The sequence below is a fragment of the Manis pentadactyla genome, chromosome 6 (genome assembly GCF_030020395.1).
Source record: "Manis pentadactyla isolate mManPen7 chromosome 6, mManPen7.hap1, whole genome shotgun sequence".
NCBI lineage: Eukaryota > Metazoa > Chordata > Mammalia > Pholidota > Manidae > Manis > Manis pentadactyla.
Window position 1 is genome coordinate 18065911 of NC_080024.1, and position 18861 is coordinate 18084771.

The 18861-nt window shown below is 44.7% G+C and overlaps 1 protein-coding gene across 4 annotated transcripts; it reads right to left on the reverse strand.

The window, feature by feature from the left end:
• Nucleotides 1-5133: 5133 nt before the first annotated feature.
• On the reverse strand, nt 5134-18335 carry LOC118927572 (C-X-C chemokine receptor type 2-like). 4 transcript variants are annotated; one of them, XM_036916042.2, is made up of 4 exons: nt 18231-18334; nt 17553-17633; nt 15893-15973; nt 5134-10980 (listed from the first exon to the last, which is right to left on the reverse strand). In XM_036916042.2, exon 4 carries the CDS (start codon nt 10953-10955, stop codon nt 9876-9878), a length of 1080 nt encoding a protein of 359 aa, XP_036771937.1. In that variant the 5' UTR covers nt 10956-10980; nt 15893-15973; nt 17553-17633; nt 18231-18334; the 3' UTR covers nt 5134-9875. The 4 variants fall into 4 exon arrangements, with proteins under 4 accessions (XP_036771937.1, XP_036771929.1, XP_036771946.1 ...); XM_036916034.2 differs by having other exon boundaries at nt 17553-17648; nt 18231-18308; XM_036916051.2 differs by lacking the exon at nt 15893-15973 and having other exon boundaries at nt 18231-18335.
• Nucleotides 18336-18861: the final 526 nt, after the last annotated feature.

The window sequence follows — 18861 nt, forward strand, 5'->3', positions numbered from 1 at the left end:
AGTAAGGCCCATGGGCCTGCAGAAGAGTTGGCAGCAATGGGAGTGGGTGCCGCAGGGAAGACCAGCCCTGAGCCATGGACTGGCTGGAGGACTTTCGCCAGAGTATGAGGGAGGTGGGGCTGGGAGTGAAAATGAAAAAATGGGGTATTTTGGTAGTGCAAGGAACATACCACTTAGGGAAACTAGAAACTAAGGGCGCCCCGTTCCATTCTAGGTGGCTGGGCTGGAATCAGCAGAAGGGTGAAGGCCAGCCTGGCATGAAGGCCCGGAAGCCTCAAGGGGGCAGCTGGGAAGAGGGTCCCAGAGAGGTTCCTTGAGGTAGCCTACTTCATTAAGCAGGTCTTTCTCTCCCCTCTTTCTCTACTTCTTTCTGCCCGTAGCTACTCCATAAGTTTACATCACCCCAAATGAAAAGCTCAGGTAACACCCCACTCTCTTACTTTGAAAAAAATCACTTTGGTTGGCCCAGTTTTGGCACTTTCAGGTAGAACACACGCAGTTTGGAGCACGGAGGCCTGGATGACCCCTTCAGAGAAGTCTCTGAACTCTCAGAGCTTTTGCGAATGCTTTTCCATTTAACTGCCTGTCCTCATGCCTCCATCTGGCTAAATTCTATTCATCCCTTAGGAGTTGGATCTTCCTGAAACCTCCCCACACTGAGTTATAACTTCTCCCAGGGGCTCCCACGAAACCATTGCACATCTTGACTCTAGTGCTTATCACATTTGGGTTGGGTTAGTTGATTTTTTTTTGTCTGTCCCTCCATTAGGCCGTAAGATCTTGAGGTAGACACTAAGGCATTCACATTTTTTCTTTAGAGCCAGGGCAAGAGTCATGTCTGAAATGAATGGAATAGCCCATTAGTCTCTGTCTACCACATGGAGGTATTTTGGGAGGACAGGATTCAGGTCTATGATGGGAAGAGAGAAAACCCCAGACTGGCTTATTCCAACTGTCGCATGTTCCTTTTTGCTCATCAGAGTCTCATGAGAACGAGCCCTCAGGAAGCTGCATAACTTGAGATTGGTTTATAGGGCTGTGACTTCCTAGATGCAAGCCACCTAATCTGACTTACTAGCTGGTGTAAATAAATGAGTAATCAAATTTTAAAGGCAGAACAGATCTTAAAAACATCACCACCACCTTTTTATGACAGGCAAGTGGAGGCAACTGTGTATATTCTGTATTAACACTATAGCTAGGAACTCAATTGAACTTTATGTCAAAATTGCTATGCATAAAGTTTAGCCCAAATTACTATATCCATGAGGTTGGACAAAATTAAAGATTTAAATAAATATTACCAGTTAACATTTATTGAGAACTTACCATGTTCTGTTACTGAACTAAGTTCTTTATGTGTTAATTAATCTAAGCCTTAAAATTCTCTTCTGAGGCTGATCCTGTAATTAACTTATTTTATACAGGAAGAAACTGAGGCACAAGAGTTTAACTAGAGTTGGTACATGCACACAGGGATCTTTACCACTAAACCAGTTCCAAGTGTTTACCTACTTTGCATGATGGATGGGAATAAGTGAATAAATGAAAGAGTAATTTTTGGACTGCCCTCTGAGTCTCTTATTTTTTGGATTTTCTTTCCCCTGGAATCTTTATCGATCTATCTGGAAGATAGATAAGATTTTCCCCTGGAATCTTTATCTGGAAGAAAAAAGTCATGGGCATAATCTTATGAGTCCAACTGTCAGTTCTATGGGAATTAGGCTCCCCAGCAACTTGGGAGAAGGCTTCCTGGTATAGTGAGGAGAGTAATGAATGGGGAACTTGATGATCAGGGTCCAGCCCTATTTCTGTCACTTGTAGTTCAAGATATTAGGCAAGGGTCTAACTGTTCTGGGCCACAAGGTGTTCACCTGTCAAAAGGACTGTTCTGGGCCACAAGGTGTTCACCTGTCAAAAGGACTGTTCTGGGCCTCAAGGTGTTCACCTGTCAAAAGCACTGTTCTGGGCCTCATGGTGTTCACCTGTCAAAAGGACTGTTCTGGGCCTCAAGGTGTTCACCTGTCAAAAGGAAAGGGAAGGTCAGTCTAGATGTAGACTTAAAAAAAAATTGAAGTATCATTGATATGCAATGTTATATTGGTTTCAAATTTTTTAAATTGAGGTATCATTGATATGTAATCTTATATTGGTTTCAAATATAAAACACAGTGGTTCAACAGTTACCCATATTATTAAATCCTCACCCCCTCTAGTGTGGTTACTATCTGTCAACACAGAAAGAGATTAAAGAATCATTGACCTTATTCTCCATGCTGTACTACTATCCCTGTGACCAACTTATGATTGAGAATTTTTGTGCCCTTTTATCCCCCTAAACCACTCCTCCTCCATGGTAATCACTCACTTCTGTGAGTCTACTGCTATTTTGTTCCTTCAGTTTTGCTTTGTTTTTTTATTCCACAAATAAGTGAAATCATATGGTATCTGTCTTTCTCCACCTGGCTTATTTCACTGAGCATAACACCTCTAGATCCATCCATGTTGTTGCAAATGGCAGGGTTTCATTTCTTTTTATGGATGAATAATATTTCATTGTGTATATGTACCACATCTTTATCCATTCTAGATGTGGATCTTTTAAACTCCTTTCCACCAGACAAGTCTAGGTTTAGGTAAAGCACTTCAGGGCCACCACTCATAGGTGGGCAGGTTTGACATTGCACAGCCCAAGGGGTTTGTATAGAACATGATGTGAATAACACACTTATTCTATGTAGATTTCCTGATCTGAATTATCATAATCTTTCCAGAAACAGAGGGGTTTTGGGCAGCTCTGAACCTGTTCCCTGGGAGCTCCTATGGCATTGAGACCCGTGAGCCTTTCAGAAGCACCCTGGGAGTCATGCTCACGCATTTTTGGCAGTTGAGTTGGACCCTTGGTCAAGCTTGGAGTTAAGCAGGGGGCAGCAGAGATGTCCAAAGTGCCATAGCCAGCTGTGCAGTCTAGTTTAGTAAATCGCTTAGCATAATGCTGGACATCCAAGAAAGCCTCTAGAAATGCTAGCTGGTATTATTACTCTAATGGAATAGGGAAGAAACAAAGGACCAGCTTGTGGGAAATCAAGAATTTGACCTAACCAGGGTCACTGGTGCAGAGAGAGCTTTGATAGGAAGTTGACCCTGTTTCTGGCCAAGGGAACATCTCTGACATCATACTTGCAAGGCTGTTGGGAAATCAGTGGTGTGTCTGTTTTCTCCCGGAAGGTGACTTGCGCCTGTCTCCGAAGCTGCTGGGGGAGGGGCCTTGCTTTGGGTCAGTGATCTCTGCTCCTTCCCACCCCCCTCCCCACCCCCACCTCTGCTCCACTTGGGCAGGTGGAATGGTGAGGAGGAAGCGCCAGTGCAAGGCCACTTTACTTTCGGCTGAGATCAGCAAGAATTGGGGGGTGTCTTGGAGATTGGAAGCATGCATGGACAGACAGAGGAAGTGGTATACAGTCCTGTAAGGGAAAGAATCACTCTCCCAAACAATTCTAATTCCCACTGATCACTGGCCTTGGGGTACTGCACCATTCTTGTTACTTTCCCCAATCTTCCCATACTTTTGTTCAAACAAATGATTTAGTTAAAACTCTCTCCTTGCCCAGCTCCGGTATGGTATCTGGTTCTGGCCAGGACCCTGATCCATTCAGGAGTTGTAAAGCTGCATTTTAAACAAGAAGCCCATGGTAAGCATGCAGAACTTTTAGAAACACTGCTCCTGGGGTTTTAATGCTTCCTACTTCATTTTTGCCCCTAGTGCTTAACTCATTTGAGACTAAGGTGATGTTTTTCAAAGGCAAGTTTACCGGGAAATGAAGTAAAAAAAAAAAAGACTAATACTATTCAATGAGAAAATACAAAGGCATAGAGATGGACATATCCGCAAAGCGAGAACAATCCCAACCCGACCCAACCCAATAAATGGTAACAATGCAAAACTGTACAAACTAATTATGACTATGACTCCACCCTCCAATTCTCTTTGACAATAACACCCTTTTAATAGCTTGGTGTATGTCCTCCCAGATATTTTTCTGAACATTTATGGGCTCATATATATCCTAATGTTTTTTACATAAATGGATAAGCCATTTGACTACACCTGCTGTTCCACTTTCCTTCTTTCAGCATTATTTCTTGAAAATCTTTCCATGTCCATTTGTATAACTACCTCACTACTTTTTTAGGATTCTTTTTCTACACAATTTTACTGAGGTATAATTTACCAACTCCACCATTCACCTACTATAAGTATGCAATCCAATGGTTTTTTTAGTAAATTTACGGAGTTGTACAATCCAGATTTAGAATATTTCCATCACTCTTAGAGAAGAACTTTATGCCTGTTTGTAATCCTTGCTCCCATCCACAGCCTTAGGCAACCATTCATCTGCTTTCTGTCTCTACAGATTTGCCTTTTCTGGGTATTTTCTGTCAGTGGAATCATATAATATGTGGTCTCCTATGCTGGCTTCTTCACTTAGCATTATGGTTTTAAACTTTGTGTTTAAACCACCACATTCAATGTATTCCATGGGGTGGATGCACCTTCATGGTTTATTTAACCATTTTCCTATTGAGGAACATTAAGGTTGTTTCTATGTTTTAATTTAATAAATAATGCTGTGATGAACATCCTGTTTACATTTGTCACATTTGTCTATAGAAATGTGGGCATTTCTATAAGGTAGATTCCTAGAAGTGTAATTCCTGGATCGTAGGCTGTATGTACTACATATGATCAAATTGCCTTCTTTAAAGGCTGTACCTATTTACTCTCCTCCATGTAGTGGGTGATAATATTGTCTTTTAATCTGGTGGATTCTATCCCAAAACTATAGGATGTAGAAGCCTCCACTTGGCTCTTTGCAGTGGCACCTCAAAATGACCCAAGTTGTCCCTTTGTTCTTCTGATAACTTCATATTTTGTCCTTTATTTTGGTGATTAAAAGCATTTTTATTGTGAACAGTACACATACTACAGGTTGTAGAAAACTCATGCTTATAGTTTAAAGAATAATAATATAACAAATCCCAGGTATCTGTGATCTGTGAAAAGAAAGAGAATAGTATCAGTCCCCTCAAAAGCCCTGAGGTCTCCTCCCGGATGGATTGAAACCTTAAATAAACATTACCCAAACTTTGGTGGTAACCGTTCCTTTTCTTAGAGTCTGAACCTTGTGTTCGTGTGAAAGATTTGCACGGAGTCAATTTAATTAAGCTGGCACTATGCTTCTCCCAATTCCCTCCCTTGAATAGTTGAGGGTAGCATCAGCTAGAAGAGATTTTTGTGTGAACTTTGCAAGTCAGTAGTGGAGCAGAAGTTGCATGTTTTTATGCTCTGGAAGGTCAGTGCAAAGCCCCCGATGTGGTTGCATGCTGTCCCTGATTGGCTGGTACCTCTCGTTGCCATGGGGCAGCAGCTGGGTGTGTAGTCCCTTCTGCTCCTGAGCCACGCAAGGGCTGACCTTTGCGATGCAGGGGGTCAGTTTCTCCAACAGGCCACCCACTTACTGTACTTGGAGGCTGTGAGAGACCAGCGCAGACTGCAATCTGTCCTCCCAGATTACAGCTTGTCTTCATTATTCTTTCCTTCTTGGCTGTCTGTCCTGCCACTTTCAGGTCCCAGCACCAGAAGCAAGGACAACAGCCTGACCTAGACTGTTCAACCAGCTCCTACAGGTTATATAGTCAAATCCCTGAGACAAAGTCCTCCTCCTAGTGGTCCTGCTTCTCTAACTGAACCCTGGGTGATAGAGCATATGTTCTGGATAGTGGGTTTGGTTTTGTCTGTCTTTGAACTCCGTGTTGGACTCTGATTGTCTCTGTACCTGTCCTGCCTGCTAGTACAGAACTGGGTAGCCCCACCTGAACCTGCTCCCACACCTATGCCCCTGAGCCTCAGTGGATCCCACCTCTATCAGATGACTGAGATGCCCAGTGCCAGGCACAGGGGAGTCTAGGCACTGAAGAAGTAGAGTGGCCCTACCTGTGTGAGAGGAATGCTCTGAGAAGTTCATAAATATATTTTCCCTTGTATTTGTAAGGTGCCTGCAATGTCACCATTAGAAAAGAAAAAACATCTGAAAAAAACAAACTAAACTAGGGATTTGTGTTCCAGCTCTGCTATTATACAGCCACGATATCTTGGTCAAGTTGCTTTGCTGGGGCCTCAGTTTCCTCATTCATGTACTGGAAGGGTTGGCCCAGGGGATCTCTAGGTCTGTTCTGGCTCTGCCATTGCCTGGTGGTGCGGTTCTCCACGCGATGAGTTTCTGTGTGATGTGCAAATGGGGGCTACTTCTTCGTATCACCCAGGCTGTCTTGATTTAATGAACAAAGCCCATCCTGCAGAGACTGGGGAGGGGTTCTGGTGGAAGAAGACATCCCAAACTTGGGGAGAAAAAAAAAAGAGATGGTGTTAGTGTAAGTGGCGGAATATGTCTCTGGAAGCAAGGGGGGCCAGCTCAGACTCAGCAGGCAGATCTAGGCAAAAAGGTGCTCTGCCCTGGGACACAGACCTGGAAACAAGGGAGAGAAGAAAGAAAACAACTGAAAGGCAGGCCCTGGCTTTGCCCTGTCCTAGTGATGGCTTGGTTGGTAGCTTATTTGTGCCAAGATTGACTTTATGAGAGGAGGGGTAGGGGAAGACAGAAACAGAGAGAAGAGACAGGGATAAATATTAACAGAGTTTACCTAAGTGCAATTCAGTCTCTGCCTCTTTGCTTCTGGGCTTATTTTATCCTCTTATTTTCCTCAGAGAAACAAGTTTCTTCTAGCCCTTGCTCGAGGAGGAAAGAGCAGAGTCCCTGAGCTAGAGTGGAACTCCACTTGGCCTCCTCCCACTGACAGCCATCGCAGGGAGCCATCTGGCCCGTCAGGCTTGCCCAGTCCGAACAGCCTTGGTTCCTCTGGCAACACAGGTATTCCCTCCTGTTTTTCCCTCATTCCCCCGCTTTTCCCTCCTGCTAAATCAGAAGCTGTTCTGAAGGCTTGGCCAGAGCAGCTAAGTCATGCTTGGTCTTGAATTCAGCACAGTGCCTGGCACAGAATGAGCTCAGAAAAAGGGGGTGCTGTTCGTTGACTGCAGAAGGCCAAGTGCTTTCATAAGATGAGTAATGGTTACCTGCCCCTGAGCACTGGAGCTCTGAGGCTTGCTCCTGCCTATCTGGAGAGCCCTCTTTTCATAGCCACTCTACTTGACTCAGTGGTCAGATAGTTGTTAACAGGAAGGGGATTGGAACCTGGTAAACGTTTGGTGACTGTGAAGTTCAGTTCCTCTTTCTTCTTTTACTTCCTCAGTGGGCTGCTCATAGCCAGGGCCCCTCCTGTCATAGCCCCTTTGGAAACAAGCCAATGAACAAGAGCTCTGCCAGGGTCAGGCTTTTTTGGGTTGATTGCTGCTACATCTCAAAGGCACTCGATGAATACTGCGGGATGAATGAGTCAAAGCTGTGACATATTCAAAATCATTTCCCCATTCTGTAGGAGTGCCCTTTCATCAAACCCTGATGATGCATGTATGTGAGCGTGTGTGGGTGTGGGTGTGTTTTGGGTGGGAGAGAGGAGGGAGTGAAGGAAGACTCAAAATGGGAGTTGCTGGTTGAGCTCAGGAGAGCTCTCTGACTTCCTGTTATGCTCCCCAGCTGATCTGGTGGACATACTTGATCCTTCCAAGTCCCACCTTTGACACCAAGAACACTAGAAGCACGAGATGACCCCGGGACACATTTTCTTCCATAATACATGTTCAGCAGTGGGAGGCTTGGGCTGGGCATGAAGGAGGTAGAAAGCATAGCCTCTTCTCAATCCTTCTTTCTGTGTATCCAATAAACAGCAAAGGGATTTATTTATCGTAAAGACCCCAATTCAGGACCTCTGCTCATCTCTGATTAGCTTTTCTGTAGCAGTTTGGATGTTTTCTGTTGCAAGTAATGAAATACCCAACTAAAAGTGATTTATGCAAAAAAAAGACATTTAATTATCTCATTTAATAAAAATTATAGGCAGGTAGTTTCAGGATTGGTTCAGTGGTTAAAGTTTGCCTTTTAGGAACTAGTTTTTTTCTTTCTAATTGTGGTACAATATACATAGTATAAAAGTTACCATTTTAGTCATTTTTAAGTGTACAGTTTCAGTGGCATTAAGTATATTCACATTGTTGTACATCTATAGCAACTACCCATGTCTGGAACCTTTTCATTATCCCTGACTTCTGTACTCATTAAAAAATAACTCCCCATTTTCCCCTACCTACAACTTCTGGTAACCACCATTTTCCTTTCTGTCTCTAGGAATTTGACTATTCTAAGCACCTCATATAAGCAGAATCATACAATATTTGTGGCTGGCTTATTTCACTTAGCATAATGGTTTTGAGGTTCATTCATGTTATAGCATATGTCAGAATTTCACTCCTTTTGAAGATTGAATAATATTACATTATACATATATACCACATTTTGTATATCCATCATCCATTGGTGGACATTTGGATCATTTCCATGTTTGACTATTGTGAATAATGCTGCTATGAACATTAGTGTACAAATACCTGTTTGAGTCTCTGCTTTCAGTTCTTTTGGGTATACACCTGGGAGCAGAATTGCTGGATCACATGGTAATTCCATGTTTAACTTTTTGAGGATCTGCCGTGCTATTTTCTGCAGTGGTGTACTATCTTACATTCTCACTGGTATTGCACAAAGGTTCCAATTCTTCAATATCATCACAAACACTTGTTATTTTCTGTTTTTTTAACTTTGATAAGTCACCCTAATGGGTATGAAGTGGTTCTTTATTTTGGTTTTGATTTGCATTTCCCAAATTAAGAGTGATGGGCTAAATATGTCCTGTAGAGAAAGGTCTCTTCTCCAGATCTTTTGCCCACTTTTGAATTAGGACTATCCTTTCCCCATTGAATAGTCTGCACCTTTGTTGAAAGTCATTTGACCATTTACGTTTAGGTTTATTTCTTGGCTCTTTATGCTCAGGTTCTTCTTATCCTTTGGCTCCATCAGCCTAAGTGTGTTGGGCACACTTTTGGCCTCATTGTCACAAAGTGTCTGCCTCAGCTCCACACATCATGTCCTATGACCATATTCAAAGGCAAGAAGATAGGATGTATGTGTATCTCTCTCTTTTTTAATCAGGAATATTTCCCAGGAGTCCCCTGGCCCTAGCAGACTTCCTCTTAAGCAGTGGTATGCCAAAGCCAGCTTGTACTTGCTTGTGAAAGCAGATTAGTACATTTTCTAGAATTTATGAGCTGGTTGCTAAACACTGTCACCCTTGAAATCATAGAGGGAGTGTTTACACCAGGGCACTTGGTAAATGTTACAAATCAGGGCCTTCTCGCAGGAGAGTGGCATACCAGCACACTATTGCCCTTAAGTCTTATTAGTCACAAGTGGATGATACGCCCACTCCTAGCTTCAGGGAGTCTTAGAAAGTGTCTGTCACCTTCAGTCTCTGTCTAGGGAGGTGGACTTTGCTGGCAAGCAAGGAATGGGAGAGTTGCTGAACCAACGAACATGTGCCACTGATGGCTCCCAGTGGTGAGAACTTTCTGCAGTCACTTCCAAGGATGCCTTTCAGATGTCCAGGAAACTGAGTACTGTGGGCTCAGCGGTAGGATGGACAGAGCGCCAGCAGTTGACATAGTAATTATGGTAAGGGGTAGGGTGTCAGGGCAGGCTTCCCCAACCCCACAGTGGGGACCTAGGAAGGATGTGGCCCCAGCAATTCCTGTAACCCCAATGAGGCATGGCCTTGACACAGAGACTGGGAACAACCAGTGGATGTAAGGCTTGGAATGGGATGCTGGGGGGACAGGAGGAGCCCTGAGAGGCTGCAACAGGGGTGGGGGCTCAGATTGTAGTAGAAGTGTTCCCTGAAGAAGAGCCAATAAAGGAAGGCCTGCTGTCCTTGGCCAAGTACTCCTTGCTGACCAGGCCATGGATGGCCATGATCTTAAGGAGTCCATGGCGAAACTTCTGGCCGATGAAGGCGTAGATGAGGGGGTTGAGGCAGCTGTGGAAGAACCCCAGAATCTCGGTGGCGTCCAGGGCCCGGCCAATGTCGTTGCGGCGCTCGCAGGTCTCCTTGATCACCCGGATCCTCATGAGGGTGTCTGCGACCAGGACCAGGTTGTAGGGCAGCCAGCAGAGCAGGAAGACGAGCACAACAGCAAAGATGACCCGCATGGCCCGGTGCTTCTGCCCCATGTGGGCCTCGAACAGCGTGCGCAGGGTGAGTCCATAGCAGAAGAGCATGACCAGCAGTGGCAGGAGGAAGCCGAAGGTCTGGGGCAGGACCCGCATCACCATCCGCCATTTTGTTGTATTGACACCCATGTCCTCATAGCAGACTGGGCTGGAATTAGGCGGGTAGATGGCCTTGCGGAAGAGTAAGATTGGCAAGGACAGGATCAGAGACAGGACCCAGATGCCTAAGCATATGAACTTGACCCAGTGTCGCTTCTGGGTCAGTGTGCGTGTGGCATGGACAATGGCTAGGTAGCGGTCTATGCTGATGCAGGCCAGCAGCAGGATGCTGCTGTAGAAGTTGATTTCCTTCAGGAGTGAAACCACCTTGCACAGGAGTGTGCCGAAGGTCCAGCCCTTTGCCTTGGAGGCAGCCCAGATAGGCAGGGTCAGGGCAAAGAGCAGGTCGGCTATGGCCAGGTTCAACAGGTAGACATCGGTGACAGAATGGCTGACCCGGCTGTATAAGACGACCAGCATCACCAGGGAGTTTCCCAGCAAGCTCAGCAAGAAGACCAGGGAATAGATGGCAACTACAGCATATTTATTGAATTCCATAGATTCTGGTCGGCATGGAGTAGCGTCTGGTAGAATAACGGGCAATTCAGTTTCATAGGTGTAATTATCAAAATCGTCACCGAAGAGATCTTCAAAGCTGTAATTCTCCCAGTTAAATCCTTCCATATTTGAGATAAACTTTAATTCTGGCCTAGAAAGGAGACATGAAATTTATTGCACCGTACAGCTCCCCAGATTCTAGCCTGTCTGCCCACGAACCTCAGATAGAATTCTTTGTCTTGGCTTGTATATTGCATGCAAGCAACTTTCACTTCAGGAAATAGTGGGGGCTCTAAGGTTATGAGACATTTTTAATAAACGGTGTAATTTACAGAAGAGTATAGCCCCCTTCAAAGTCAGAGAGAAGTGCTTAGCACATTTCATTACATCACTATCACCCAAAACATTGTTGAAACATCCCTTTGGATAGTCCCTACAGAACATGTTGGCTTAGATCCCTCAGCAGTGAGCACCTCTGTAGAGGCTGAATTTAACGCCAGAAACACAAGGTGCCATTCCATTACTCAGTCTGGGGATTAAGCAGGCAATCCAGTTAGTTTGGACCCCTAGAAAAAGATCAAGATTTGACTATAAGGCTGAGAGAGAAATCCCTTTGTCAAACTTTCTGAAAGTTACTTTAAAAGAAGTGTTCTGAGAAAACAGGTCTAGTGATAGCAGAATAGAGTTTCAGGAGGTGGCGCTAGAAGAAAGTTTAGTCTGTTAGTGAAGGGCAGTGTTTCTCTTTTGGAATGCAGGAGGGATGCTCTGGGAATATTTGAGTAGTTCGAAAAAATATATTAAAAATCATAAGCAACACAGTGGTTTAAAAAAAAAATCACAAGCAGGTGGCTGACCGATTGATTCTTCAAGTAAGTGGGAATGTAACAGATTATCTTGAGGGCTCTGGGCAGCTATATTCTGCCATGCAGGGGTCAGAGAAAGCCAGGATGCTCCCAGCACAAGGAGGCGGGGGCAGCAGCAAGCAGAGAAGACACACTCTCCCTGCTGTGGTGGCTTTTCAGTCTTGGTGGAGGGGGGCTTCCTGTCCTGCCATTGCATGTGTCCATCCACCCTGACTCCCCAGCACTCCTGGACTACCACTCAGAAAGCCCTTGTCACCCGTATCTCCTTTGTCAGGGAGCCTGCTTCCGGGGGAGGCCCCACAGTCATTTTGAAATATTATCCCAGCAAACTAAAGGAAGCCGGTTACTGAATTAGCTTCTTTTTGAATACAAAAATGTATCACCATTGTGCCATTTCCTACAGTAAGATATTACCATTCTGTGACCATATGTAAGTCTGTAACCCACCTCAAGATGGAACCCAGTGTTAAAGAGAAAAAGAGAAAGTAAAAAGTCTCTGGAATTACTTTATACTCATTAGGATGATTGTATGTATATTGTATGTATGTACATTGTATGTAATCATACCTTACTGGGGGAATGTAAAATGGTGCTGCTACTTTGGAAAACAGTTTGGCAGTTGAAACTAGTTGAACCTAGAGTTCCCGGATGACTCAGCAACTCCACTCCTAGATATATGCCCGAGAGAACTGAAAAACGTATGTCCACACAAAAACTTGTCCATGCTCATGACAGCACAATAGCCAAGAAGTGGAACCAGCCCAAATGGTCATGATAAATGGATAAAAAATGATAGTATACACACACAATGGAGTATTATTCAACCATAAAAAGGAATGATACATGTTATAACATGGATGAACCTCGAAAACACTATTCTAAGTGAAAAAAGTCAAGCATAAAGGGCTTCCTACTGTATAATCCCACTTATATGAAATGTCCAGAATAGGCAAATTGGTTGAGACAGAAAAAACAAATACAACTCTCAAAGCAACAACATGAACAGCAGAAGTCCAGGAAACTTTTCTCTTCAGCAGAAGAAAGTCTGTTACTGTCAGTCAACGTATAAGTAAAGAAGAAAGCTAAATGGGGTTAAGAGAAACTGGAAAAATAATGTCCTTTTCCCCAAGAGTGATAAAATTCTTAGCCTTAATCCTCCTGGGAAGGTATTACTTTCTCCCCTAAGTGATGGAGGTCAGATAAAAAAATTGCTTTCTAAGCACATGGAGACCACAGATAGAGCAGATTTAGTCAGTGTGTGAACCCAGAAAGAGGTGATATGAGAGTAGGGACCTGTCTGGCCAGGAGAGCAGAGTGGTAGTGGGAGAGGCAGACCACACAGCTGGCTCAGCCATGTTGTCAGTAGATCTGCAAGAAGTCATTGGCTCTGCTGTCCAGTAGTGAAGAACAAGTTTGCTCAGAGGCCCAGGGTTATGTTCAGTGAAGTCATGAGGTCATGGGTGGGTCACCTCTGGAAGCACAGGATCAGAGTCAATCTTAAGGAGCCAAATGATCTCAGAGAAGACGCACGTTTGAGAGAGATGCAGAGAGCTTGTGACCGTGGAGGGGACAACCCCACAGTTATGAGCATTGGCTGTGAGAAGGCAGGGCTGGGGCAGCTGCAGAAACTGCCTTACCGAGAGGCAGCAGCAGCCACATTTCAGAGGCACCTGCTTGTTCAGGAAGATCCAATGCTCAGGCATGCCAGGGGGCGGGGGGCGGGTGCTGGGGGATATGGCTAAGCTCCCACCCCCAGGCACAAAGGAGCCCCTTGAGGGTCTAGAAGGAGAACAGGTAAGTCAGACACAAGGTAGAAAACTCAGAAGAGAGAACCAGTCTGGGGAATGACCTCCAGCCATTGGGGGAGAATGTTTTGGTGTTGTTTGTTTTTAAATCTCTAGAGAGGATGTTTGAAGAGATAAACTAAGGTAAAGGTAGAAACTGTGGAAAGGGAGATGACATACGTGAGATCTGCTTTGTACCTCACAGGTAGGTGATCCCCCTTGATCATTATAAGTAGATACGATTGGCTCCTGTGGGGGAAGACAGGCCCAGCAAGGCTCAGAAACCTGCTGGTGGTCACAGAGCCTGTTAATGCTGCAGCCAGGATTCCAACTAAGTGTGAATGGTTCCACTCTGCGTGCTATTTTCAGTTTCTAGACCTGCTTCTTAATAAAATCATATCTCATATATTAAATCTATTTGTAAGCTAACTTTCTGAGATATCATCAAGTCAACCTGTATATAGTTTCCTCCCATTGTTTGATGCTTTGTACATTGCTTTCTTCACTGGGCCTTAGGCCCAGACTCAAAGACACAGCCCTCGCAGGAAGGATAAACCAAATGCCTTTGAACTGACTGGCCCCTACGGGCCACTCAGTCATGTTCCTGATGGCCAGTTGGGAGATTTCTGCATCAAGTGAAACTGCCAGTTGCTTTAACGACTCACAGTAGTTCAGAAACTCCATGGATGGGATGGGTCTAGTTTATTTCATGAGACTACTATAGGTCTTACACCATAAACAAAAATAAATTCAAAATGGATTAGAGACCTAAATGTAAGACCTGGAACCATGAAACTCCTGGAAGAAAACTTAGGCAGTAAACTCTTGAACATCAGCATTAGTAATTTTTTCTGCATATGTCTCCCCAGACAAGGGAAACAAAAGCAAAAATAAACAAGTAAGACTACATTAACATTAAACTATAAAGATTCTTCATAGCAAAGGAAACCATCAACAAAACAAAAAGGCAACCCACTGCATGAGACATTACATTTGCAAGTGATATATCTGATTAGGGGCTCATATCCAAAATATGTAAGTAATTCAAACAACTCAACACCAGAAAAACAAATGATCCAGTTAAAAATGGGCAAAGGACCTGAATAGACATTTTACCAAAAAAGATGTACAGATGGCCAACAGGCACATGAAAAGATGCTCAACATCAGTAGTCATCAGGGAAATACAAATCAAAACCACAATGAGATATTATCTCATACCAGTCAGAATGGCTAATACCAACAAAACAGGAAACAACAGTATTGGCAAGGCCGTGGAGAAAAGGAACCCTCAAACACTGTTGGTGGGAATATAAATTTGTACAGTCACTATGGGAAACAGTATGGAGGTTTTTCAAAGAACTGAAAATAAAAATATAATATACCCCAGCAATTCCACTTCTGGGAATTTACCCAAAGAAAACAAAATCACTAATCTGAAAAGATATATGCATTCCTATGTTTATCACAGAATTATTTACAATGGCCAAAATATGGAAACAGCCCAAATGTCCATTGATAGATGACTGGATAAAGAAAGAGCTTCCATGTACACAATGGAATATTATTCAGCCATAAACAAGAATGGAATCTTAACAACATGAATGGACCTAGAGAGTATTATGCTAAGTGAAATAAGCCACACAGAGAAAGATAAATATCATATGATTTCATTTATATGTGGAATCCAAGAAACAACAGTGAACGAAACAGAAATAGACTCATAGACACGGAGGAGACTGGTGGTTACCATGGCGGGGGGGATGGGTGAAACTGGTGAAGGGGGTAAATGATTAGTGAGAATGTTTGCTATCTTGATCTGGGTGATGATTACATGAGTTAGACACATGTCAAAATTCATCAAACTGTACACTAAGATTTGTGCATTTTTATCGTATATACCTCAATATAAAAAAAAGTAACAACAACAAAAAAGAGAAAATGCCATAGAATGTATGGGGGACATTTACAAGATTCCAAACATTGAAGGCAATCTTTTTAACAGCAGCAAAACATTCAAATAGTTATTTTAATACAATTACAGTATTTTTCTCTCTATAAATATAATCCACACATATTTGCCTTTAATATAGGGGAGGAGGGACTCAGCAGTGCCTGGTCCTTTCTCAGACAATCCTAGCCTTTCAATCCGAGCCAAAGCAGGGAGAGTTGGCTGAGTAGGGAGGGGAAGGGGTAGACAGCAAGTTGCCCTCAGCGGTTGTTGGGGAGAAGTGTAAGCAAGAGGGGCAGGGGCTTGTCCTTTGGGGATGGGGAGGCCTAATGAGAGAGAATGAAGAGACAAAGTTGAGGTCCACCAAGGGTAGAGACAGAGGCCTGGGATAAATGGAGGCTGGGTGTCAAGAGAACAGAGAGCAGACATTCTGGATGGTGGGAGGGGTGGGTATTCCAAGACTTACCAGGATTTGGGGCTTTTCACCTGCTGGACACCTCCAGGAGGCAGATGTGCCTGACTGAGAGGCAACGTCGGTGAGAACACACTGGAGGAAGTCAGCGGTGGATTAGATTGCTCAATTCTGGGGTGGAGTCCCAGAGGGTGTTGGATGCTTTTGATAACTTGAATAATTAATTCCGAGGTCAGCTCTCTGATCACTAGTCATTTTATGAACTGGTAGAGTTCATACTGGGAAGGGACCTATGGCATTTTCTAGGCAATCTTCCCATTTCACAGATGACAAAACTGAGGCCCACAGAAAGGAATTGGGACCACAGCCGTTTATCTTACCTTTGCCCTAATCTCAGCTACCCCTGGCTCTTCCAGCTGGTGTGTCTGACTCTCCCCACACTCCAGACACTTAGGCCTTTCCATGCTTACTGTCCTGACCTACTGCCCCTGAGCATCTCTCACATCTCAAAGGGGAAGAGCTCCCTAAGACAAGAGAGAACTCAAGCTTCCAGTGAGTGTGGTAGCTCTTCTCCCTGGCCTCCACCCCACCCACCCCAGGAATCCTTAAAGCCTCACAGATTCCTTCTCCATGCCACATCCTTTTGAGAAACCCCCACCCCCTCTCCTTGTCTTTCGCCTCACTCCCCAGCCATCTGCTCTGACCATGAGCCCCTCCTAGGGCGCTGCTGTTCTTCCTTGGCTTGTACACTTGGGATTGGGTCTACAGTAGCTACCACCTTTGGAGCCAAGGCCATCCAGTTTGGAAAGAAAGCCTTTTGGTAAAAGTTAAAATCCCACCCAAGTCCAAACACAGTTTTGAAGACAGTGCTGAATGACACTAAGAATATACTTTGTCATGTTTGACACGGTCATGTTATCCATTGGTCACAATCCAAAGGATAAATACAGGCCGAGCAGGGAACACTAATTCACGGCTCCTTCCCAAGCTCTCATCCCAGCGAACAATGCCTCAACCCCACCCACTGCTCTTTACCTTGTTGCTCCGTGCATCCCATGCCACAGTGTGCTCAAAACCTGTGGCAAACTCACCCGAGCTGCCTACCCCTAGGAAAGAACCTTTGAGTCTCACCATTTAGCAAACGTTTTTTGTCATCTCCATCTTTCCTGCACTGGAGAGGAATGCAATTATTCTGGTCAGGAGATGCTAAAACCAGAGTGAGGCTCATTATTCATGGAGAGAGACACATGAGAACAGCAGTGAAGAGCTCCGTGAGTTGAGCAACTCTGGACAAGTCACTTTTCCTCCCTCAGTCTCAGTTCACTCAGCTTTAAACGAGGCCAGTGATAGAATCTAACTCATGGGGTTGTGCTGAGGATGAAATGAAGGATTATCAGTAAACCACTTAAGACACATAGAAAGCACCCTGTTAGCATTTGTCCTGATCATTATTACTGAAATACTTTATTAACTAATAGCATGTCTCTCCCACTACATCCCCGGGCAAGAGAAACCAGCTGCCGTCCATGTACCTCTTAATTTGTTCTGACCTGGGTAATAATAGCCCTGTTAGCTGTGATGCTGAGTCCCTGTTAGGGTCTAGCTTCTGGGGTAAGTGCTTTTCAGAATTTGTCTCAATTAATCTTCACAGCAACTCCATGAAGGGTGCACTTTATGCATGAGGAAACTAGGCCCTGGGAGTTAAGCAACTTACCTAGAGTGACGCAGCTGGAAAGGGGCTGGATCTCAGTCTCGGGTCTCTGAGCTCTGTTAGGCATCTCTCTGTCTCAGACAACTGAAAACAAAAGGTCTGTAGAAAGGAGAGGCCAGACTGGACATTTCTCAACCTGCCCACTTGCTTTTCATTAGGTTGATTTTACTTCCACTGAGCCCACCACTTGCCTGTGGATAGTGGGGTGAATAAAGAAAAGGCATCCAATCATGGCTCTGCTGTTCATGGTTAGGGTGGGCTTGGATGAGTCACTCAGTCTAGGCCTTGACGTGGTCTGTTGGACAATGAGGAGATTGTTCTAGATCTGTACTGTCCAATATGATAGCTACTAGCCAGCCACATGCTGCAACCTAAATCTAAGTTAATAAAATTAAAAAAAAGCTTAGTTCCTTAGTCTCACCAGCCTCATTTCAAGTGCTCAGTAGCCGCATGTGACTAGTGGCTATCATTTTGGATAGTGCAGATATAGAACATTTCCATTGCTGTAGAAAGTTCTTTTGTACCGTGCTGTCTAGGTGAAGACTTAGTTATCTTTAGTGGCAAGGTTCTGCGGTTCATCCTCTCAGTTCTCAGGGGACTCAGAGGAGGAGACTGAAGTTTCCAACTGTCTGCCATCAGAAATGTGTCCTTGGCAGCCCTAAGACCCAGCAGCTCACTTACCTGCTATTGCTGCTCCAGCTGCTGTTGTTACTGGAGTGGCCAGCGGATACCTCCTCTGTGACTCAGGGCTTGGTAGCAGTCGGGGCTGTTGGACGGGAAAACTGTGAGGCAGTCTTTATGGGGAAACTTCCGACTGAGGGCTGCCCAAGGGGAAATCCAGGAGGCCCACCAGGGGAGGAGTTCCCACTGAGGAGCCACAGAGTCTGTCCTGGGACTCTGACTCCGGGCCAAGGTTCCACCTGGCGATTCTGTAATGAGCCCTGGGGGTTTTCATGCCTACCTGTCTAAGGGCTCCTGGAGAACACTGCCAGTCTGAAGGCAGGGGTTTGCCCAGTCCATCTCTGTCTCTGAATGTTTTGAAGCTGTACCTCCTTCCTTACAAGGAAAATGCAGGCAGCCCCAGCCCCCAGCGGACAGATTTGCCTGAACACTTGCAGGAACACTTCCTTCCTCCCTTCTAGGGTCAGCGTGAGAAGTATCTTTCTTTCTCTTTCTGGTGGATTCCTGCCCTTGGCTGTGGGACCCACTGCCTCGCACATCCTTCAGGAACACGCCTCTGACCTCCTAGCCCCTTAACCGCCTCTTTCCCTGAACTTGCTATGTCTTTCTCACCCTCCCTCTGTTCTAAGAC

Coding starts and splice junctions, on each gene's coding strand:
- LOC118927572 (XM_036916051.2), bottom strand. CDS start 10,955: ATGGAAGGATTTAACTGGGAGAATTACAGCTTTGAAGATCTCTTCGGT.